Source organism: Vulpes vulpes, chromosome 5 (assembly GCF_048418805.1).
Source record: "Vulpes vulpes isolate BD-2025 chromosome 5, VulVul3, whole genome shotgun sequence".
In the NCBI taxonomy this organism is placed as follows: Eukaryota; Metazoa; Chordata; class Mammalia; order Carnivora; family Canidae; genus Vulpes; species Vulpes vulpes.
Window position 1 is genome coordinate 15,788,016 of NC_132784.1, and position 25,185 is coordinate 15,813,200.

General features: G+C 43.5%; 1 protein-coding gene across 15 annotated transcripts in view; it reads right to left on the bottom strand.

Moving 5' to 3' along the window:
• NCKAP5 (NCK associated protein 5) overlaps nt 1-25,185 on the bottom strand; it is a 946,904-nt gene that overhangs the window by 101,479 nt on the left and 820,240 nt on the right. For 11 of the 15 annotated variants that reach the window (XM_072757595.1, XM_072757603.1, XM_072757599.1 and 8 more), the window contains 3 exons: nt 16,560-16,661; nt 11,470-11,658; nt 496-4,274 (listed from right to left, as the gene is read on the bottom strand). In XM_072757595.1, coding sequence (XP_072613696.1) covers nt 496-4,274; nt 11,470-11,658; nt 16,560-16,661 — 4,070 coding nt within the window. The remainder of the gene's footprint in view (nt 1-495; nt 4,275-11,469; nt 11,659-16,559; nt 16,662-25,185) is intronic. The other 4 variants (XM_072757601.1, XM_072757600.1, XM_072757602.1 and 1 more) reach the window with 1 other exon arrangement.

The following is a 25,185-nucleotide window of genomic DNA, read 5'->3' on the forward strand; positions in this document are numbered from 1 at the left end:
GGAAGGATGGAGCCAAATAAAAGCCACTGAAGAGTGATTGCTAAATACATGTCTGGCTTAAGATCAGCGGGAAATGTAATTACCTCTGCAAAGTTTCTAAGTATACGTTTGCTTGGTACAATCAATGAAGTCGGCATACCTTAAAATGTATGTGTAATTTTCTTCCATTTCATGCCATGTGGGTACATTCACGGTTCCCGTGTAGGTTGAATTTCTATCAACCTTGATAAAACTTACTATTCTTTAATTTCAAAGACCATTGGTTTGGTTAACAAAGTAACATGGACTAAATTATCATTTTATTGCTAACTTTTATTTCATTGTTTAAATTCTGGCTAATGTAGAAAAGACTGCTAGTCTGTATTTCTGTTTGTATGGAAACATGCTTGACTGGGACTAAATGTGCGGGAAGTCAACAGCTCTCCTTGTTCTGGGTGGGGGGGACTGGGGGAGACCCCTTGCTATCGCCCCTCCCCCCCGCCACCAACACATTACCTGTTCAAAAGTTCCGTCATAAACGTATCTTTTGTTGAACACGCAACAGGGCTGGGGCGATTTCTTGGTTCCAACTTCATTTGGTCGTACCTGTCCTGTGGTGCTTTCAGATTATTTTTGTTTTGTAAACTATTGTCTGGACCCTCTGCCAACTTGGCGTTCCTGGTAAGCTCATTTTCTATTTTACACTGTGGCTCAGGCTTCTTTTTCTCTTTCTTTTTCTCCGATTTTAGTTGTTTGTTTCCAAACCCCAAACCTTTTGCATCTTTTTTTTCCACCTTGGTTTTAGACACATCCATTTTCCTGCTACTGAGAGCTGGAAGCCTGCTCCTCCGAAAACCAAACCAGCTGGCAAAGGATGGCCCAGGCTTTGGCTTTGCTTCCACAGAGGGGGGCTTTGTTTGCACTTGGCCCCTTTCCACATTTTCCTGAATGCACAACATGACCTTTTCTTCAATTGTGGGTGAGACGAGGGCTTCGGGGCTCACAGTGCCAGTTCTGGTTGTAGACGTATCTGGACACCTTCCAGAAGTTTCTAGCTTGGAGGTCCTGCTCGTTTCAAAATTGTTCGGACGCTGCGTCCTCCCTGTATCCTGCAGGCCTCGTGGGCAGTCTGTTGGGGTGGGTGGGCATCTGTAGGGGTCGCTGCTGGGCTCCTCAGGGACAGCCACACTGGTGTACCTGCCCTGGCCATAGCCCTGCTCCGCTTCCGTCCCGCAGGGGGCCAGGAGCTCTTCGGGCTTTGGAGGGACCCTCAAAGGCAACCTGCTTGGGCTCCCGTGCTGGCTGCCGGAGCTGCCTGCACTCCCTAGGGAGCCTTGTCTGGGGGAGGGATGCCCCGGAGGCCTCCCGGCGCCCAGGACACCGTCAGACGTGGACATCGGGGCACAGGGGGTCTTGTTGGGCGAGCCCTCCGTGGAGGAACTCTGCCGGGTGAGAGAATTGCCTCTCTCGGCCGTGTTGGTGATAATCTGAGTTCGAACCTTGCCTGGCCCTTCCAGGGGAGGCGTTGGGGGCTTGTCTCCTGAGTGAGCGCTGAAACTCTGGCTGCGGGCTTTGGCTCCATTCATGCCCAGGGCTGGCTTCAGGTGGGGCTTATTGGAGGAAAGGGATCTTTTCACAGACCTGTTTTCGACCTCATCTTTTCCATCGGCCCCAGGGATGCTGTGTTCCAAGGACTCTGGCACGGCTGTGTCCAGGGGAAGCCCTTCAGCCAAACCGTCTTGCGCCTGAAAACTCAGTGGAGTCCCATTTCTTTCATCCGCCGTGGTCTCTGGCCTCACTGGATTCCCCGAGTCCTGGGGCTTGGACCTGCTCACGGCCACAGAGCTTTTAGATGCTTCATTCAGACTGTCTTTTTCATGTTTCCCTGGCACCGTGGAACTTTTCCTGAGCAACTGGGGAGACTTCATGAGAACTTTGAGCCCAACTGGGAGGCGGGTTTTCAGCCCTTTCTCATGAGTATTTTGACAACCATGTGGACTGTTATGGCTTTTGGTGGGTGGTGGTGATGAGTGACTGTTAACCTGAGATGATGGTGACTCATTCACCTCTAACAAGGAAGGCTTGGGTGATGTGGGGACACAGTCATTCAGTTGTCCTTTTCTTCCCGGAGACACACTTTTGGAGGATAGTATTTCCAGGGGCTCATGGGTGGAAGGACAGTTCTTGGGAGTCCGTAACCCAGTGTCTGTTTGTGTGGTCCCAAGTGTTTGGTGAGGTGGGGTTTTGGGTTTTTGGTCTCTCTTTGGAGAGACCTTTGGGGGCCCTGGAGCCATCATGGCAAATGAACTGGAGGGGGGATGAGCAGAACATCTGGTTTGAGTCACTGTTTCTGTGGAGGGCAGAGGGTGAGTGAAAACAGGCTTTCTGAAGGCCACAGAAGATTTCTTCCCCAGCACTTCCCCAGCCATGACAGGATTAGAAGAAATAATAGGAGCAGAGGATCCTTTCAGAGGGGGAGATTTGAGGATGGTCCTTGCTGTTTCACTGGGGACTCTGGTTTCGGGCTTGGCCGATGAGGGTGGCGGCAAGTAGTCATAACTGGGCTGGATGAGAAGGGAGCCTGCCCTGTCTGGAGGGGGCGGGGGGGACGGTGACTTCACCCCAGCCTCCAGCACAGAGTCACGGTGTTTATCCCTCATCGGGGATCCTATATCGTCGCTAGGCTCAATGAGGGGCCGTGGCAGTAACTGCAATGGAGGAATCTGACTCTTGGAGCACGGGGCCCAATCCTTTCTGCTGGATAGTTTGGGACCATGAGGCAGTTGGCTGGGGTGTTTTGGAATGTGTGGATCTGGCCGCAAATCAAAAAGGGGTGCTGGGCTCTCAGTCTTCTTAAACCGTGAAAGTTTCCCAGGAGCTAAAGCTGGTGATTTTTCAAGAGACACTAGGTCAGATGAGGGGATTCTCGAGGTGGCCTCAGGCTCCATGATTTTTGATTTCTGAGGTGAAGACTTGCCCCTGGCAGGGATTTTTGTCAGACTTTGCTTTTGATAGATACCCATGGACACTGAAGACCTAGAGTTACTCTGGCACGACAAATTGAGTGTTGATTTGGCCGGTCTTTGTTGCTGAGTACTTTGTGTGACTGTCCTGGGGCTGAAAGAGCCACTGGGTACCACAGCAACCTTATCTACATCATCTTTTGGAATGTTTTTCTCCATCTCCTCTTCAGGTCTCTTTAAGAAAGTGTAGTCTCTTGCAGCAGCTGCTGTCGGTAGATGACCAATTCCCTGAGGTAAAAGTTCAGCGTGTTCTGCCTTGGGTCCAGTAGGGGCCTGATTGATGGAAATTTCATTTCTGGTAACAGTGACAATGCCAGTCTGGTGAGAGCTGAATTCAATGGGCTCTCCATCTTCCGCATCAAATATGACAGTAATGCATTCTTCTGAAGAAGTCCTTTTTACAACCCTTTGCTGCTTAATGAAGCTAAATGTCTTTGGCCTACTCTCTAGGGGGATGGGTACTTGTTTTTCCTCCTCATCAGGAGACCCAAGTTGAGATTTTCCAAATCCCATGATGTCCAGGTTCTCCATGGACTTGTCAGTGTCAGCGGTCAGTGACAAGTCTGAAGGGCTTTTCTCGTCACTGCTACCTATGTGCAATTCATCGAGGGCTTCATTGTCATCGGTGTCTGAAAACTGGAGACTGAGAGCCACACGGCCCAGGCCACGTGGCTCCCTCTCTCTCTGTACCTGAGGTGGCTGCACACTTGGGTATAGCTTCCTCTCCAAGGGGCAGTTGCTGGCACAACTAGTCAGCTTTTTAGGCCTTTCCCTGGGGTAAACTGAGGACATGCCTTCTGAGAAGTGTTTTCTATTCAGCTCCCAGCCAAACAGGCTGTCAGAAACACTGTGGGTTAATTTACGACTGTGCAGCCTGCAGCTCTGGCTTGGAGCTGCCTGGAGCAATGCTAAGGAGGAAGAGTCCTCATCAGCATCATCATGGGAATCTGTGTCATAAACAAATGCCTCATGGGGCTCCTTGCAGGGGCTCCTCATGTCAGCTGGTTTGCAGGGGGGGTATTCCTTGAGGCTGTTACTCTTAATTCCTGGAGAATATATTCCTTCATTGGAGTTCATGCAATCTTTATAACCCCATTTGGTTATCACTGATGGAGGTTCAAGTAACACTCTGCGCTTCTGTAGCTTTCTTAGTCCTTCCAAAATGTGACTTTCCTTGATACGAGTTGGAGGTAGTTCATCTGTAGGACTAGCAAAGCCACTTGGGAGCGAAGAGTCAATACTTAGCCTTTTATCCCAGTTTTGTGATGATTTCTAGGAAAGAAAAATAGATATCAGAAATCACTGATCCATGTGGATCACAACTGTATAAAGGAAAAGTCCCTCATTAGACTTGATTCTAGTGCTTAAGTATTCATCTATAAGTGCAGACATTAATTAATGCAAATTAATCATTGACTATGCAGTGAATCTCTGCTTTTCCAGCTTCTAAGCTAAGTAGCCAAGGATATAATGAAGTAGTAGGTAGTGACCTTGCCCTCTAGGAGCATGCAGGCCAGCAGGGAAGAGGAGATTGGGTACAGATAACCAGAAGTCAAGGAAGCAAGTGAGAAATACCAATGTAGTAGGAACTGCAGAAATTCAGAGGAGAGAGATCAAATCTTTGCTAGGAAAAGCTGTGAAAGTCATATAAGGAGGCTTTTGCTTTGTTTTTTCATTTATTTTGAAAATTTTACTTATTTGAAAGAGAGAGAGCAAGCAAGAGAGACTGCATAAGCAGGGGAAGTGGCAGGCAGAGGGAGAAGGAGAAGCAGGCTCCCCACTGAGCAAAGAGCCCCACATAGGGCTGGATCCCAGGATGCTGAACTGATTGAACCACCTAGGCACCCCAGTTTTGTTTTGTTTTTTAAACCTACCTAGCTCTTGAATGAAGGATGAGTTTGCCTTAGTTTAAAAATGGGGGCAGCGGGGCACCTGGGTGTCTCAGTGACTGAGCATCTGCCTTTGGCTTGGGTTGTGATCCCAGCTGTGATTGAGGCCCACATTAGGCTCCCCGCAGGGAGCCTGCTTCTCCCTCTGCCTATGACTCTGCGTCTCTGTGTGTCTCTCATGAATAAATAAATAAATAAAACCTTATAAAAAAATAAAAATAAATAAAAATGGGGGAAGTGATTTCCGGATAGATTACTGGGATGGTAAAGACCTGAATTGTGAAGATAGATTCAAGGTACACTTAGTAAATAACCAGAAGACTATATGGCCTCACTGTATAGCATTTACAACAGGTAGAGAGGGTAAATGGAAAAGCAGGTTGGTCCCTAACTCTATGGTCCTTCCATTCTAAGATTTGACAGTTCTATAACTTCAGGATAGAGAGGAAACATCTATGAAACATATACATCTAGCAGTGGGGCATTGACTGTTAGAACCCTATAGTAAATGATTCACCTACTAAGAAAGGTCAACTTCCTGTCCCTCATACTATCCTAAATACTAGTGCTAGTTTTGGCCAAGAAATGACCAAAAAAGGCATTATTTCCCACACATTCATATATTTCACAGTATTGCTGACAAGAAGTGGAAGGGCAGGAGAGAACTTGCATTTCCTAAGCATCTGCTGTGTAGCAGCCACTTGAACAGGGCTTTGATTTAATATTCAGAGCAACACCATGAGGGAGACATTATCAACCTTATTTTACTAGGGAGGCAACCGAGAGGCAGCATGGTTAGTCTGCTGGAAATCACACAGTTGAGGAACAGCTGGAACAAAGGTTTCCACTCTGCTTTCCCAGGCTCTTCCTATGACTCAGTTCCAAAGTAGTGTTGTGGAGATAGGCACCCAGGCAGGCTGCCCCTAGAGCCTGCATGCCTACTGACATTGCGATGTTACTAGAGCCAAGCTGAACCTCCATTCTCTCCTCTGTGTGAGTCAATGTCAGAATAGAGATCATAGGTTATCCTTACACCCCTCTCTTGAATGGGACCTTCAGAGTTTAATCACAAACCAAGACTCAGGGAAATTGGTAGGATTTGGGCACTGACCTCAGTCTTTTTTTTTTTTTTTTTTTTTTTTAAGGCTCTATGATTTAATCCTCTCTAGTCCTTGAATGAAGGATGAGTTTAAATAGGGGGGAAATGATTTTCAGGTAGAAGAAGTGGGATGGAAAAGACCTGGATTGTGAAGATAGGTTCAAGGTACTCTTAGGAAATAACCAGAAGACTATATAGCCTCACTGTATAGCGTTTACAAGAAGAGGGTAAATGTTGAGTGAATCTGGTGGTTTCAGATGTCAGATGTGTGCTCTGTGCCCATCTTCGCTAAGAGTGAAACTCCTATTGGCATCTCTGTACCAGCTGCCCGCCCCCCACCCCCCATAACTGAACACAGACTGTGGGCTTGTATGTAGAGGGAGAAAAAGTCTCAGAAACTTACATTGGAACCTTGGCATTTTAGCAAGCTGTGAATATTTGCTTGTACCTAAGACATTTCCATTAAAATTACCCTTGCTATCAACAACAGCATATGGTGTTTATTTGTTTTTTTTATCTGTTAGATGTTAATTGTTTTTAAGTCAAATTATGTATTTTCTATAGAAAATTCACCAAGGTCAGAAGTTGCTGTGCATAAATGCTATTTGCTGATGTTTCCCCTTTCTTCTCCTTTGCTTCTTTGCCGTTAAAAACTTCTTTGGCAATCAGGAGAAATCCTGTTAGTTACTTTGGGTATTATAGACCAACCAGTGGGCAGGCTGCCACTGCTTGGATTTCTAAGAATTTCCATGATTCTGAGAGTCACGTTCACAATAAGAAGAGAAGCCAGGCAAAAGTACCCTATAAGAGCTTGAAAAAGGCAGATTTGTTCAATCCCTGGAAGATGTGCTCAGCCCACCTCCTGCTGCCTCTTCACAGCCTGCTCCCTGTGGTTTGATTCATCCCAGGGCCAGTGGCTGCAAACCTCCCAGGGCCCCGGGCACTCTATGCTGTGAGATTAGTCACATTCCTCAATCAGTTTTCCACAGGATGTTATGGTATTTAATAACTTGAGAAGAGTTTGGAACAATCTGTAAAATTGGAAAAAAAAAAAAAAAGGCATGAATCCCCTTTAGGAGAGAGGGAGGCAGAAACTAGCATTCCCACAGGCAGCTTCATGCATTGCTTGGAAAAGAGCTATTCCTGGGATGCCTGGGTGGCTCAGCAGTTGAGCGTCTGCCTTCGGCTCAGGGCGTGATCCTGGAGTCCCGGAACCGAGTTCCACATCAGTCTCCTGGCATGGAGCCTGCTTCTCCCTCTGCCTATTTCTCTGCCTCTCTCTCTGTGTCTCTCATGAATACATAAATGAAATCTTTAAAAAAAAAAAAAAAAAAAAAAAGAAAAGAAAAGAGCTGTTCTGGGCCAAAGGGTGCTGCTGCTAAAACAGGGGCCTTGGTTTGATGCCCACAGTTCTTTTTTTATTTCTTGATTGGACAATAGTTCTACACAATTTTTTAAAGAACATTCTTGTTCTTAATATAATAAATCCATCCCAATAATTGGAATAATATTCGAAGCTTGGCTGATTCAACAAAGCCACTATATCAGAAGGGTAAAGAGTGAAAGTTCCAGAATCAACTAGCCAGCTCTGCCACTAGCTATGAGAACTTTGGCTCACTACTTAGTTTCTCAGCATCTCAATTTCCTCACCTGTATAATGGAGAAATAGGAGAACCTACTTAAAAAAAGGCTCTTACGAGCACTGAATGAGCTAATACTTCTGAAATACTACCAACGCTGCGTGGCGTGACTTAGATCCAGATTTCTCCAAGTAGGACAGCCTAATGCATCTCATGCTGTCTTCCTTTCTGTATCCATACAGAACAATATTAAAAAAAAATACTTGTGAATTATAAAAGAGCCATTGGTCACATATTTATTATTCTGTAAGTTAATATTGTGGTCACATTCAAATTCATATTCTATGAGTTTATTATATAAGTTAATACTAAATGAGTACTTGGTAAATGGTAAGTGCTGCAGAAGTTCCTGAAATAATGTAAATTTAAATGTCTCTATGGGAGTGGGTCTAGTTTGCTGCATCCTTGAGAACTGGGACTTTTCCCTGGGAGATGTGATAGGCATGCTGGTACTGCAATCCATTCTGGGACAGGACCTTAGGAAATCCCCAGATCACAGCTGCCCGAGTATATATGAAGCACATAAGAATTTAATTTCTCTGTTTTCAGGGAAGAGATTTCCCTACAAGATCAAGGGTTATTAAAATTGGAAGAATTTCAGGGAGGAAAAAAAAAGAGGGTCAAGTCAAGGTAAAGAAAGAAAAGATAAAGGCTCTGAGAAGGAGAGGGAGGGAGAGCGGGAGTGAAGAGAGCAGAGCAAGGGATTTGGAGCTGGTGACAACCACAAAGACAGGGAACATCCCTGACCATCTTCCCAGTCTGTTAAGAACCAGGCCCCAGAAGTCATTATTCAGAACTTCGAACATCTGCTTAGAAGGAACAACTCTGATAATATACACACTTTGTATTAAGAGTCTGAGTCCAAGGGAATAGGCTCTAAATTTAAGTTTGAAATCTTTCCCAAGTTCTTGTTCAGAGTCTGACAAAGCTACTCCCTCACTACTTTTTTCTGGTAGTTATAGAGTCTTCCCAGGTTCTCTGCTTCGAATCATAAATGGAGTTTACACAAATGATAGAAAAAATGACCTCCAAATCTTCTGATACGGGGTTTCCATTCTTGTGGACTCTGCTTTTCTTCAACATCGGGAAACTGCAAAGATAGCTATTCTAAGCACTCAGCTTACTCCAGTGTGCAAAGATGCTTGTTCAGACAGTGAAGGAATCTTCAATTGTGGGGCCCCCTTTGCAGATGGGAGCTGGGTAGCAGCAGGAGTTAGTTAACAACCCAGGAAAAGAGCTCCTGGCATCTGAGTAGGAGCATCCTACCTCCACAGAAGCCATGGTCCCTGTCACCTACCATGGTATTGTCTCTCTCTGCCATGCCACCCTCCAATTTATAGTCAATTAGTGTTTTATGAGGCTATAAAACTGAGTAAAGGAGGTCAATATAATACATGCTATGCTTGAGTAGTAAATGCCGACAAAGCTAATGATACTTTCAAAAGTTTGGGTCATTTGTTCTGAGATGATGCACCACCCTCCCTATTGTCTATGGGGGAAAAAAACATTCTCTTTGAGTTCTCAAGGGATGCTCAGTCTGGGATGGTTTGGCAAGTAGCCTTGCTCACTCTCTTGCAGTGGACATTAACAAGTCTCTCTGAGCATCACAGTGATAGAGAGTGTCCACAAAACTAATTGGAAATGTCTGAGTTCAACAATGAGACTGAAGAAAGAGAAATTAAGGAGTCAATCCCATTTACAATTGCACCCAAAAGCATAAGATACCTAGGAATAAACCTAACCAAAGAGGTAAAGGATCTATACCCTAAAAACTATAGAACACTTCTGAAAGAAATGGAGGAAGACACAAAGAGATGGAAAAATATTCCATGCTCATGGATTGGCAGAATTAATAGTGTAAAAATGTCAATGTTACCCAGGGCAATTTACACGTTTAATGCAATCCCTATCAAAATACCATGGACTTTCTTCAGAAAGTTGGAACAAATTATTTTAAGATTTGTGTGGAATCAGAAAAGACCCCGAATAGCCAGGGAAATTTTAAAAAAGAAAACCATAGCTGGGGGCATAACAATGCCAGATTTCAGATTGTACTACAAAGCTGTGGTCATCAAGACAGTGTGGTACCGGCAGAGAACAGAGAACCCAGAAGTGGACCCTGAACTTTATGGTCAACTAATATTCGATAAAGGAGGAAAGACTATCCATTGGAAGAAAGACAGTCTCTTCAATAAATGATGTTGGGAAAATTGGACATCCACATGCAGAAGAATGAAACTGGACCACTCTCTTTCATCATACACAAAGATAAACTCAAAATGGATGAGAGATCTAAATGTGAGACAAGATTCCATCAAAATCCTAGAGGAGAACACAGGCAACACCTTTTTGAACTTGGCCACAGTAACTTCTTGCAAGATACATCCACGAAGGCAAAAGAAACAAAAGCAAAAATGAACTATTGGGACTTCATCAAGATAAGAAGCTTTTGCACAGCAAAGGATACAGTCAACAAAACTAAAAGACAACCTACAGAATGGGAGAAGATATTTGCAAATGACATATCAGATAAAGGGCTAGTTTCCAAAATCTATAAAGAACTTATTAAACTCAACACCAAAGAAGCAAACAATCCAATCATGAAATGGGCAAAAGACATGAAGAGAAATCTCACAGAGGAAGACATGGACATGGCCAACACGCACATGAGAAAATGCTCTGCATCACTTGCCATCAGGGAAATACAAATCAAAACCACAATGAGATACCACCTTACACCAGTGAGAATGGGGAAAATTAACAAGGCAGGAAACAACAAACGTTGGGGAGGATGCAGAGAAAGGGGAACCCTCTTACACTGTTGGTGGGAATGTGAACTGGTGCAGCCACTCTGGAAAACTGTGTGGAGGTTCCTCAAAGAGTTAAAAATAGACCTGCCCTACGACCCAGCAATTGCACTGTTGGGGATTTACCCCAAAGATTCAGATGCAATGAAATGCCAGAACACCTGCACCCCGATGTTTCTAGCAGCAATGTCCACAATAGCCAAACTGTGGAAGGAGCCTCGGTGTCCATCGACAGATGAATGGATAAAGAAGATGTGGTCTATGTATACACTGGAATATTACTCAGCCATTAGAAACGACAAATACCCACCATTTGCTTCGACATGGATGGAACTGGGGGGTATTATGCTGAGTGAAGTAAGTCAATCAGAGAAGGACAGTGTATGTTCTCATTCATTTGGGGAATATAAATAATAGTGAAAGGGAATATAAGGGAAGGGAGAAGAAATGTGTGGGAAATATCAGGAAGGGAGACAGAACATAAAGACTCCTAACTCTGGGAAAGGAACTAGGGGTGGTGGAAGGTGAGGAGGGCGGGGGGTGGGGGTAAATGGGTGACGGGCACTGAGGGGGACACTTGATGGGATGAGCACTGGGTGTTATTCTGTATGTTGGTAAATTGAACACCAATAAAAATTAATTTATTAAAAAAAAAAAAAGGAAATGTCTGAGTTCGTCTGAAGCACGGTCAGTTCTATTAGGCCAGGGCCACCTTGTTACAAATCTTACGAACTTGGTGGGTTCTAGCAAAGCACAGATGGAAAATATCTTCCTCCCCCAAACTCCCTCTCATATCATCCTCGTCATTTGGGTCAAATCATCCCTCCACTCCTCACTTGCTGTGTGAGCCAGCTTCCTCTCCCATATAATAGAGAAAATGAGATTCCTGTGTCTAGCTTTGTGAGGAGTAAGTGAGCAGATACTCAGCAAATGGTCATTCCCTTCTTAGCCCTCCCTTCCACCTTCCCACCAGAAGAGGATTCTTTTCCGGCTCACTCTGATGCTAAAGTGCCAATTAAAAGGAGGCCTTACCCGTTTCCTGAGGTTCTTTCCATCATGCCACGTGTAGGAGGAGCCACTGGAGTACTCGCTGCAGGTGCTCGAAAGAGACAGCTCACTGCTGCTGCAGCTGTTTCGAGGACAGAGATGACCAGGGATGACAACCCCCAAACCAGGGCATTTCAAAGCAGGGGCTCCTGATTTTGCAGTCAGCTGGCATTCCTAAAAAAAAAAAAAAAATAGCAGAGCAGCTCTGAGTGATGCCTTTGCTTAGGGGACATCAGATACCAATTCAACATCATCATGAGTTAGAAGGGAAGGTAGCCGTTAGACGCACAGCTTTGGGGTCAGACAGGCCAGGGGTTCCAATCTGGACTCTGCCTCTTACTAACACAGTAGGAGGAAATATTTAATCCCTATATTTTAAAAAAAGGGAACAATGACAATACTGTCCACCTTATGGGGTTATTACTGTATCACGACACAACTGACCGTACTAAGGAATGAAGACAGAGTAGCATCTTTGGCTGTAGGGTTCAAGAGCATGAGAACTAGACTGGATGTCTAGTGACCTGGATCTCACATCGCTACTGGCATGAGATATTGAGTAAAGAACGCATTTAACTTCCATGGACCTTGAGGTCTTCCTTTGTAGAGTGGGGCAGGGTTCCAGATCACTCTTAGGGTCCCCTATGGCTCTGACAGCATCATTTCAAGTCAGGAATCAAATGCCCAGGAAGCCATGTCCAGTGGAACACCAAAATGTGGAATCACAAGGTTCTGTTGTAAAGGTTATAGAACTTTTCATATCAGTTGGCTGTCCAAATGATAAACGCTGTCACATTGACTAGATCTGGATTCTACGCAAAAGATCCAGGAGGTTAGAAGTCTAGGGCTCTGTAGAAGCACAGGAAACAAAGTCATAAACATCTCAGCACATCTTGACAGCCACCTTCTCAGCCCCTAATGTAACAGATGAAGCTCCAAGAGCTGGACAAGCTAAATTAATTTAGCATCCTGATCATGAGAATAAAGTCCCTCCTTATAGTCTCATTCCTCTCCCCTATCTATATAAAGCTTGTCTTAGAAACTCTTTGATGGGGAACCATCTGTCTTTGTGTCATTTGCAGAATGGCAAAGCCTCTTACTTATGCAATTTATTGACACTTTATGGGCACCTTTAGTACCTGAGTACTTATTATTGTTCTCCAAATGCAATTCCAAATACCCACTTGAAGAAGGAAAGACATGCTGTTCTGGGAGTACCTGGGGGACATGCTAGCCCCCCCACATAAGTACAGAGGGTCTGTTTAATTTCCACTCTAATCAATATCCATAATGCTCCATAAGGTTAGATTTTTTGATATCAGGCATCTGCCTGCTATCAATACCTCATTTTTGCTGCAAAACAACCCCTTTAAGTGATCTAAAAATGCCAAGAAATTTTACTACTCTATTCCCCACCCCCCCAGCAATTTGGCTCTAAATATCAGTGAAAGAAGAAACTTGTCTTAAAATTCAGCACTCAGCAATATCTATTGATTTATGACCTCGCTTCTTGCTGCATGTAACTTGGTTAAGGGGAGTTTGTATTTGTACCATAATAGATGTGGACAACTAGTGGTGCTGCTGCACAGGAGCACCTGTCACTGACACTTGAGCAACGGCACATAGTTGGAAAAAAGTTTCAGAAGTGACACACCATGCTCCACTTCTACGTATGAGCTTTCCACTTTCGCCATCCCCAAATCTCTCGCCTATTTTGTTGTTTGATTAAAGCGAGGTGGCAGTTTTATTCAGGACTGCCTCTGCTCTGGGAGATAAGTCTGTTCTCCAGAAAGAGACTGTGACTATGTCCTGCAAGGCCTTCCAGATTGAAACTTTTCCAATAGCCCTTTTCACACTCTATGCAGCTTTTGGTTAAAGTCTGGACTCTACCTTTTTCCGAAGCACTGAAGCTTATGTGATTTCCCTCTCTCTTTCCCACCTGTTCCTTCCTATGACGCCTATCAAAACAATATCTATTTTTGCAACTCAACTCAATTCCCAGGACTCTTTTTACAGATAAGCATCCAGGCCCGGTTGTTGCCCATGTGTATACCTCCTGTATGGATGTTGGATTTAGATGACAGTAAATTTGACCTCAGAGCTAGCAATGGAAGGAACTCCTGTTTCTGCCATGAGAGTGAACTTCAGATGCCCATTTGTGGTAGATAATACTTCTGGCAGGTGGGAAAGGCACATCAGTGTCATCAAGTAGAGGCAGGTGGGGTTGGGGGTGATAAGCAGAGAAGTGCAGGCTTCCCAGCCAAGCCAGGCTTCTCATACCTCAGTGTGCACATGCATCATCTGGGATCTTGTGCAATGCAGATTCCGATGCAGTAATTCTGAGGCGGAATCTGAGTTGTAGTAATTTTGGGGCATTCCTCAGTGCTCCGATGCTGTTGGTCCAGAACTCTGAATAGAAAGCCCCCAGGGGAAGCTATGAGAGAGGTCTACCTCCTATGTGGGTTACTTAGTAACAAGTTGTGTCACCTCACAGCCTGATCTGGACTGTGTGGAACAGGATGAAGGGAATGCTCTAAGCCTACCCAGATGGTCCAGAGCACCGGGGAGAGGGTGTGTGTGTGTGTGTGTGTGTGTGTGTTGGGGCAATTACAGAATAATTCATTACAAAGAAGCAGGCCCAGTACTCGTTACTGGGACATTCTCTCGTATTTCTCCCACCTTAGAAGAACAGTGTTTGAATTAAAAAGGGATCCAGAATCTCTGACACCATGGCTGCAATGTGAGCTCCTTTTTCCTGCAGTTTCCTTCATCAGCACATGATTATCAAGCGGGATTATCTTCTCCAATGAATAACTAACTGTTCTGTGGTTGAGTGCTTGAACTCTAAAGCCATTTATTAGGCTGAAATCCTGGCTCTCCTACTTGCTAATTCCTTGACCTTGGGAAAGTTACTTAACCCCTCCATGCCTCAGTTTCTTTCTTTATAAAAGGAGATGAAGAAAGCACCCACCACATAAGATCACTGTGAAATCTGAACAGTTCCTGGCATATAGTGATGTTTAGTAACATTTAGGTGTTGCTACTATTATTAATTTTTTTGTATACACATCTTTTTTTTAAAGATTTTATTTTTTTATTCATGAGAGACAGAGAGAAAGAGAGAGAGAGAGAGAGAGAGAGAGAGAGAGAGAGATACAGACAGAGGCAGAAGCAGGCTCCATGCAGGGAGCCTGATGTGGGACTTAATTCCGGGACTCCAGGATCACGCCCTGGACCGAAGGCAGGTGTTAAACCACTGAGCCACCCAGGGATTCCCCTGTATACACATCTTGACTCTCAAATGAAATCACAAGTTTACAGTCTCCCTTAGAGACCCCACATTGTACTTCTTTCTATACAAGTGTCTGGCACCCTGCAAACCAGAACTGGGCTGAGCAACAGCCAAAAGTGTTGGTGCACTTTGTTTCTGGGAATTACTGATGTGAGCTTCTAGAGAGACATGCTAGCAGATACCTCTCTGTTATCATTCCTCATTTCTGCCATGGTGTTCTGTGGCTGTGGCATAGTCCCAAGTTCGAAGAAGAATGGAAGACAGCTGAACAGCAGAGGTCTTGTTATTGCCCCAGTGTTGTTAGTGGGCACTGTGGTATCTGCATTTTATGGATTATGCCATGTAATCTTCACCACAATTTTCAGAAACAGGAAATATCATTATGCTCATTTTTCAGATGGGGAAACTGAGGCATGAGGCATTAAGATCTTGCCTCATAGAACAGATCTTGTACTGTTGCCAGTACAACATTCCGATGTCAGGCCCAGGTCCTAGCCACTATGCTATAGCACCAAGTAAGGCCCTTGACAATAAGCAGAACTCCTGGATGTATCCTGGCCCAACTGGAAAGAGCTTTAATTAGTAACAGATAGTGATTATTATTAAAATTACTCTTTTATATATAGTGGTTTCTGTTGTAATATCATCTTAATTGTGTGGCCCTCAGTGGCAGAGTACCCCCTGTTTGCGACATTCAAAATGTATTTTTCTCATTGTGTATTTTAGATTACTACCTTGGGTGACACGTGGGCTTTAAAATCCTTACTCACTGTGATAAACACAATATAAAAACTCACAGTTTCAGTTAAAAAAAGGAGAGAGATGGGAGCCCTGGGTGGCTCAGAGGTTGAGCATCTGCCTTCGGCTCAGGGCGTGATCCCAGTCCAGGGATCAAGTACCGCATCAGGCTCCTCGTGAGAAGCCTGCTTCTCCCTCTATGTCTCTGCCTCTCTCTCTGTGTGTCTCTCATGAATAAGTAAATAAATACAATCCTTAAAAAAAAAAAAAGGAGAGAGACAGAGAGAATGATGGCAGGAGTTTCTTGGATGAAAACTGCACACTTAAAAAAATTTCTGACCTTAAGGCCTTATGATAGATTGGATGTCATTAAGGTCTTCATGAATGTTTAAAGTGACAGTGTTCCACTGAAATTTAATTCCAATCAAAATTGAGAATATTTACCTTTGATACAGAATATCCTATCTACACTGATAAAATTATATAGTAAAATCAAAAGCCAATTATCCACAAATGTTCATCTGTCATTGTTTTAAGCCTAACATTTTTCATTACATATTTATTTGGCTCTTGTATTTCCCAACTTACTCTCCTTATGTCAACGAGAGTTAAAAGCCACGCTGGTTAAAGTTTTGCCAAATAAGCACAAAGCTAACCCTAGCTAAAGAAAAAAAAATGTACATCCCATGAATTTTTAAAAGTTCATACATAATATATCATAAAAGTAGGATGAATAATATAGGACATGGGCTTTAATAAAAAGCTCCTTGACCATTTCTCAGAGACTTTGAGATGTAATCAATACCCAAAAAGGTATCTTGGGGACAAAGCCAAGATTTATGATATTTTTGCTGGGAGTGACACTTTCCGCTTACTCTATCAGCTGGGGGACATGATACTGAATTTCAGAGAACACAAGAAAGGGAGGTATTTTTATCTGCCTGACAATGCTTCAAAGATACGCTTTATGGTTCACTTGTGACATCATATTTGATGGAAGGAAAATAACCTAAACAAGCCATCTGATGGCAAAAGGGAAACTCACATGCATCTCAACATCAGTTCGTGACTGCGTCAGACTTCGGCTTCTTTCCACATCTGAAAGCAAATCTCCAGATGAAAGATCTAAGATGCGTGAGTGAAGTTTCTAGGTAAAAACAAGCAGAAACATTGCATAGCAATGACTTAATTGTTTCAAAATCCTGCCTTGGACAGCTAAATCTCAAAGGAGTTGACATTTCTAGATTAGATAATACATATCCTAACTCAAAAAAGTTTATTCTAGTTTATCGGCAACATATATATATATATATATGTGTGTGTGTGTGTATATATATGTGTATATATATATATATGGGCTTTAGTTTGCATATATATATATGCAAACTAAAGCTTATAAATAATAATCACACTCTCACAATCTGTCAGTCTGTGCTGGAAAATAAGCAGTAGGAAAAAAATAAGTAGTAGGTGGAAAATAAATAGCAGGAAAAATGTGAATCATCCGATACACTTATTGGCTAGTATGAAAATTAACTTTTGATATTCATATTAGGAAACAATCACCATGTTAACTTTATTACATTGAGCAGTGGTTAAAATCTGAGCAAATAATTATAAAAGTGACCTTATTTCTAAACAGCATTGATCTTGTGAAATCTTCCCTTGGACACATTTTAACTCAAAGTCATTAATGTCATCTGTTAGGAACAATTAATGTGAATAGAAAATAATTGCATCTGGGATCTGGGGACTTGGAGGATTTTGTGCATTAATATTCACATGCTATTTGATTATATACTCAATTCTTTATTTCAGCTTTGCTTGGGAGGCCTGCTAAACCAGGGTTATTTCACTATATTAATCTTTATACTAATTACTAAGACTTTTCTGTGGACATTAAATTTGATCTGTTTAATTGCAAATACAATAAAACTCTTGATTTATGTCTAATGTTTCTGCTAGGCCGATGACATTTTAAAATGGTACTTGTAGCCTGGTTTGTCTTGGTTACAACTTTTGTGACTTCAGACACTAAAAAATCGAATTGGGTAAGTAAATAATGTGGCTAAGCGTGCTTCCCTCACCTATGCAAAGTTTTTCTATTCCTTTTCCTCCCTGGAAAGGCCTTCCTGCATACTGATGCTGATCCAGGAAATGTTTCAGATTCTGTGCCACTAATTAATGTTAAGATCATCTTTGAGTACAGGGGGTGGGGGGGCGCTCATGGGTTGTTCTGTCCTCTTGGATGTTCCATGTTGTTGGCAGAAACCTTAAATTCCACCAAGATGAGGCACATTCGCTACGTTCTCCATTGCACTCCCCTCAGACTTGTGTGAGAGCCCTATGTACTTGGTTAGCAGCTGGCCACTCAACAAACACGCCTCCAGCAGCTGATGGAGGAAGGATGCTGAGCTAGGACTGTGCTGCATCCCCCTGCAGGAGCAAAGGCAAATTTTTTTTTTTTTTTCTGCCAGGGCTCATCCTCCTCTTTCCCAATGAAGCTCTAAATCACTATTTGCTTTAGATCAATACTTGAGCTTCTCTCAATCTATGTTTGTTGAGCTACTTACACCCAAAACGGTCTAAATCCTAACCTGGTTGCCTGTTATTTGGGAAATTCTCATTTCTCCAACAGAGCTAAGACATCAATAGGTAACAAGAGCCAGGGTGTTGTTTCTTCATGATTTTTATAATCTTTACCTCAAGCTCCCTCTAGAAACTGAGTCTCCTGGGGGTAACAGTCATTTAATCCCTGGGACCTGTCACGGTGTGTCATACTCAGTGAGTAGCAAGTACCCTACTGATACTTGTTGTAGCCTATAAAGAAAAAGATATTTTTCCCACCCACGTGTAGGTTTTAAATCTTGAGAGCATGCCAAAAGAATGATAATGTTCTGAGACCTATACACTTATCAATATGCCAACAGTCCAAGAAGTTATAGGAAATGACATTCAAGAAGAGAAATGATGATTTTGAGTGGTATGTCATGTGATTTTAGGGAAGAGTCCTTCTAGATTAGATATCTGACGTAATTTGGTTTAAGGATGCTCTTCACTCCTTATCAAATATATGATGTCATCCTTTGCTTTCTGCATGAATATAGGTACGTACAAACGCATCCTCCTAAATGATGTTATGTTTTAGTAGCTTATATCCAAATGCTCAGTTCTCCTGAGCTGAAGTCAGGAACATTGAGTGGGAAAGGGGACAGGTCAGGTCCTAGACAAGGGGCCAGATGACCTGGGTTCCAGCTCCATCTAAGGTACAAGTTTTACCAGATCTTGGGAATGTAACTGAATCCCTCTGTCTCAGATTCCTCGCTGGTTACAGAGAGATGGGAGTGGCTACTTAACCTACCCCACCGGTGGGGACAGGTGTCACCATCATCAGAAACAATAATAGATAAGGTAATATGCTGAAATTCACAGAGCCTTACCTCAATTACTTGTCAAAACTCAGAGTTGGTGGCAGGTAATTTTTTGAATGCTAAAGTATGCATGAGTCCTCTGTCGTTACAGTTTCCACACAGGTAAGGCAAATACAAATTAACTTGGAAAACAAAATCTATTTCTGTGTTAAGGCCATAGGCAAGAAAATGGTAGGTAAATATCACCCTTTTGTGCAACTTGCCTTAAATAACCATGAAAGCTCACGAGCCCAGAGACGTTCCACCTCTTTTTGTTGGTGGTGTTACACCTCTCATAATAAGAATGTTTATAAAAGGCTTATATTTTCACACTTATATGTGTGTATATTATAATAAATATATTCTCGCAGACACACACATATAGGGTGTGCAAGAGAATAAGCACATCGCTTTCCTATAATGCTATTGCACTGTAGTGTTATCTGCGCTTAATTAAGGGCTCGCTGCAACGTACGTAGGATGTATACATGGGGAATTCAATTAAAGCTGTCGTCAGCAAGAGTATGTGACAGGAGAATACGGTGACCTCTTGAAAGAGGTCTATGTGCTTGGAGTGAACAGTCTCAGTACATATTCATCTAGAGTTCATGTTCACAGCTAGTGTCCATCTGGATAACATCCCTCACCTGAAATAATTCAAACTTAGAATTTTCACCTAAAAAACTAGAGGAATCTTGGATTGAGACATGATGTCTTTAAAAGGTTTTAGACATAAGAGGTAGCCAGATTATTCAGTACAGGTTTGAAATTGACCTCACTTCGCCTCTTAGATTATCCCCACACCTGAGATTCCACTTGGTCTTAGAAATAGAGACTCCCGGCCTCACACGTTTCCTAACCAGAGGTCAGTGAGATCTTTTTGCTCAAATGCTCCCTTTGATGGTAACACTCTATCCTTCCGTTCCTGCCAGACTGGTTCCATTGTCTCAGGAATGAGTCCCTCTTATTTCTGAGCTGATGCTTTTGCCTTTCTTTCCTGACATACCTTCCCTGCTCCTGTCCACCCACCTAGACCTGCTCATCATTCAGGACTGCACTGAAGCCCTACCCGTAGGACTGTCTGTCATCTCCAGGCCATACCAGCTTCCACATGTAGCCAGATGATATCGCTGGCCCATTTTGGTCCTGTACCTGGGGGGGCACGATTGCTGAATTGCTCCTGTGTGTGTAGAGTCTATTTTCCTAACAGGGTGATTGGCTCTGTGAGAGCAGGACAAGCCCTGTATTTCTGCTTTGTCCCTGTGGTGGGGACTGGCTAAGTGTCACAGAACGGATACCGGCTTCTCTCTGGGCACACAGCTAGACTGCATTTGCCAGCCTCCTTTGCAGCTGGTGTGGTTGTGTGACATGGTCAGTTCTAGCCAATGGGGTGTGAGAAAAGTGATGTCTCTCCTGGCCCAGGAATATCTTTGGCATGTGGGGTGCTATGCTCTTTCCCCTTTCACTGGCTTGATGCAGTCAACTGAGCATAGCAACCTTGCAAGCCGTGTGTTAAAGATGGAGCCACCAGGCAGAGGGAGTTTGGTTTCCTGAATTGCCAACCAAAAGGGTGCCACCTGGGGACCAGAGATAAGTTTTTTGGACTTTCCATGAGGAAGAAATCAATGAACACTGGCTTTGAGCCATTATTCATTGGGGGGAGGGGGTGTTATCATGATTAATATTAGCCTGGCTGAGATAGCCCTTTTCTGAGAGCACACGGGGTGGCCACTCCATCCATCAGTCAACACACACAGATTCACACGTGCACATACACACTATATATACATTCACACACGCATTCACATGTGTATATATGTTTATGTCAGCAGATCAAGATGACTTCTCACACTGAGGACGTTCAGCTTCACAGGGAAAAGATGGACTTTCTGTCTTTCTGCAGGGGCAGGGGCAAGGGATCTGTGGGATGTGCTAAAGTGTGTTGCAATCCATAGTCAGAACACACCCTTGTGCCAGTATAAAATACCAAGCTAGGCTCTGGGGGCCTGGCAATGCTAGGGCAGCCAGTGCCAGAACCACACTGGGTCAGGATTCTATGATAGGTTCCCTTGCCTTGGGTCTGCCCCCAATACATTCTTTGCACAGCTCTGAATCTGTAATTCAGGGTGGAGGAAGAGCCCCCTTTGACAGACTCTGCCCAGGACTGGCTGTTCTATATCTGGTGGGATGAAGGTGGAGTGGCCTCTTCAGAGTAGCAGATACTGATTTGGCAGCTCTCCAGTTAATGATGGCAGCAGGGACTGGATCCAATGGTGAACTAGGGCACTGAGAACTGGGCTGAAGGGCCAGTTGCCCATTTCCCGCTTCTCTCCTCACTCATGGAGCTGCGGTTCCTCAGGTGCTCAGGTAAGGTTCCTCCCATTTAATAGAATTCCGCCTCTGTGGTTTTGCTCAGTATGGAAATGAGGTCTTAACTTTAAGGCCCTGACTGCCGAGGCCAGGAATAGACAGAATCCTTATTTAGTGGCACAAGTTGAGGGTAAAAAGCAAATCTATATCTGAGAAATTTGGGCAGCATGGGAAACCAGGCTGGAAAAATCACGTAAGATAGGGTGACGAGCAGCGTTTGCATCAACTGATGTCCTTCCTAACGTTTGAAAAGGAACATGTGGGTTTTTTCATGCCAAGATTTCAGAAGTCATTAGCTCGGTGTAAGATGTAAAGAGGAAAGAATGTTGCTCCTTTCTCTTTAGTCAGATTTGGTGAGAGAATTAATCTAAGACCATAATCATGCACGTAAATATTCTCCCATCTAACTAGTAAAGTCCAAATATCTGTAAAAAAGAGAAGTTACGGGAGTGAATGTGGCGTATACCTGATTAAAGGGATCTACCAACATGAGTGATGTAGGTTCAGCAGCAGTAGTAGACATGAATTAGTGTTTTTAAATCTGATTTGCCTTAATCCCCTTGACTTACTTAACCTTGGTGGATACTACAGTATGCACATCCTGAATCCTACCTGGGGCCTGGGGGATATTCTCCAGACTTGTTTTTTTCTCCTTGTGAAAAAGGTCTCCCAGTTAAAGGGGATGGCTTCTATGCCCACAATTCTTGCATTCCTGTGTTATTTATAAAGTGGGAAGGTCCGCTATTGCCACATGAATTACTGCTAAATGTTTAGTGACCACATTTCTGTTCACAATATGCTCCACTCATTTGGAGGCATTTTCTACCCTCAAAAGTTCATAGTAGGATATTTGGAAGAAGGATGGAGGAATTTCTCAACATCTGCCCAGTCACCACTGGTATCTTTAACTCTTCAGAATCCTCAGCCCAGGAGACAGGATATCAGGGCATCCTCTTCACCTCCCCTTTCCCTGCTCCTTTGCTTGAGGACTGCTGCTTCCACTGTCTTGGCTGGCTGCCCATTTGGACATGGCCTTATTTTTAAGGGCTCACCCTCACTTGCAAATCTGGTGACCTGGATCCCGAGTTGATTTCTTGAAGGAACGACTCATCGCTTCTTCAGCCTCATCTTTGTTTACAGATGGCCCTGTCTCCACTTTGAAGGGCTGATCTCAACTCACAGCTTCCAGGAAGCTTCCTAGAGCCCCACTCCCGCTCCTTCAACTCAGCCCCAGGCTGGCCCTGGGCCATCTGTTTCATCTTCTTTAATCCCATCACAAGGAAGGCAAGTCTGGAGTGCACTATTATGAAATCCTCTGAGCATCTTTTGATACTGCCAACTTCAGACGATTTCCTGTGAGTTCACCACCTTTCTGGATATCCTCTGTTACAGGGCAGAAAACACAGGTGGTGGATTTGGTATATTTAAGAGATATGTTCTAAATGTGGCTCTGAATTAGATGTAATCAGGTGAATATGCTTTGTTCCTTCTGTTGGATAACAAAGAGGTTTTTCTAGGCATTGAAGGCTCCGGAAGGAAGTTCAAGGAAATCTCTTCAGCAATGCGGAGGCTAATTAAGATAATTTTTCTTTGAAAGCTTTATTTACCAGATAATTATCCAAAATACTCCAAGGTTTTACCTTAGACACATACTAGACTTACATTTTTGCCATATTTAGGAAATAGATTTTTGAAAAAGATTTTATTTATTTGAGAGAGAGAGAAAAAGAGAGAGAAAGAGAGAGAGAGAGAGAGAGAGAGTGAGTGTGAGCAGAGGGAGAGAATCTCAAGCAGACTGTGAGTGACCCGGGGCTCCATCTTATGACCCTGAGATCATATGAGCCAAAACCAAGAGTTGGAGGCTCAACTACCTGAGCCATCCAAGTGCCCCTGGAAATGTGATTCCTTCCTTCCTTCCTTCCTTCCTTCCTTCCTTCCTTCCTTCCTTCCTTCCTTCCTTCCTTCCTCCCTCCCTCCCTTCCTTAGATTTAAAGTATTTATTTGAGAGAGAGAGAGTGAGCAAGCAAGAGCAGGGAGAAGGGCACAGAGGGAGGGAGAGGGACAAGCAGATTTCCCACTGAGTGCAAGGCCTTTACAGGGGGCCCAGTCTCACCACTCTGAGATCATGACCTGAGCTGAAACCAAGAGATAGCTGCTCAACTAACTGAGCCACTGAGGTGCCCCCAGGAAATGTGATTTTTCATCAGCCCTCCCAAATATCATCAGGAGAGTAGACCCCTGGTTCACATTTCACAGGTTTCATTCTGTTCCATTAAGAATTTATTATAAAACTATAAATTACATAACTGCACATTACATAACTGAGTATTAAATGATCATTTTTTAGATTCACAAAAATTTGAGCCGGGGACAAAATCTTTTCAGATAAAAGCTGATGTTTAATTCATTATGCCATTATTTCCATTTTGGGATACAAAGATAAAACATAATATCTGCATTCAGCCATCCTGCTGATACGACACAGAGTATGCCTTTCGAATGTTCTCCTGGAAGCTCTTTAAAAAATATGTTCATCAAGATTCGATCTCACTTCAGAATCTGAAGTTTTTATAGCTATTTTTTAAAACCATATACAACAGTTCCTGCTGCAATTACTATTTTTCCTGAAAACTTTGAGGCTTGCCTTGCATATAATCTTTAGGTGCCCCAAGTGCCTCCTGTGTCACTCTGGATGGTGCTTCTGCAAATGACATGGTTCTACATCCTCTCTTCTACTTCTCTGGGATCCAAGGTTATAAAATGCTTTTGAAACAATTATTCCACAGCTATATTCAAAACCTTCTTCAAGGGTCCCTGCTACCATGACAACCTGATTAGCTGGTGGCTGCCTGAGGAAATATTTGGTTTGGCGACTAGGAAGTTCACTGGGGGACCTCTGTAGCTTAAACTGATGACTGGACTATCTCAGATCTGTCCTGTCTTCTGAAATTCCATTAACAGTACCCTGAGGACCCACAAGGTGAGAACCAGCAGGAAGATGGACGGGGATGAAAGCAGCAGACCTTGCCCCTCGAGCCTCCACTCTAATTACTGCAACAAGAAGCATTTATGAAGCATCTACTGTGTACAGAGTCCTGACTATGAACTATGAACAGACTCTAGGAAGCTCATTAGTGGAGCCTACTAAATATCAATGAGGAGCCCAAACACACAGATGAGACAAAAAACATAAGAATTTAAAGGCAGGATATGCGAAAGGGATCATGGAAGAGTAAGGTGATGTGCAGGCAGAAGTGGGGGTGGGTGGGGACCAGCCTGATAAATATGAGTAAGATAACGTTCTGTGGAATAAATGTTCACACAAGAGGGGCTTAGCTCTCACCCTCAAGCTTCCAAATCTCTTGGTCTCTTTACCCAAAACAAAAAAGAATCAGAGCATAAAACAGCAAAGTGGCAGGATGCTGGGAAGCAGGATGTAGGGTTAGGGCTTCTGCAGCAGGTCACCTGTGGGCAGGTGGAGAGCCCTGAATAATCCTAAGACTCCCTGAAGCTTCCCTTTTGTCTTCTCCCTTGACTCTGATCTGAGAGAGGAAGTGATTCAGCACAGCCTGAGCCTATTCTGGGATCTAAGAGATACAGAAGCACCGTGAAACTTCCATTTTTATCACTAATTACTTTAACAGGTACTTTAATAAGTGCTTTCCAATTGCCCCTGCTGTTTTGTAAGATTATCTACACTGCGTTTTACATTTTTAATCAAGCTGTATTTTTGAAAAGCCTCCTGGATTGCTGAAGCTTTGGCTTTTTACATGTGGGGGGACAAATTTTCCCTCTGATTTCACAGAACTAAAGAAATGAAGGGGCAGAAAACATGGCCTGCTATTTTTATCAGACCTATTGGAAATGGTGTTGGTCATTGGAGTCCAACAC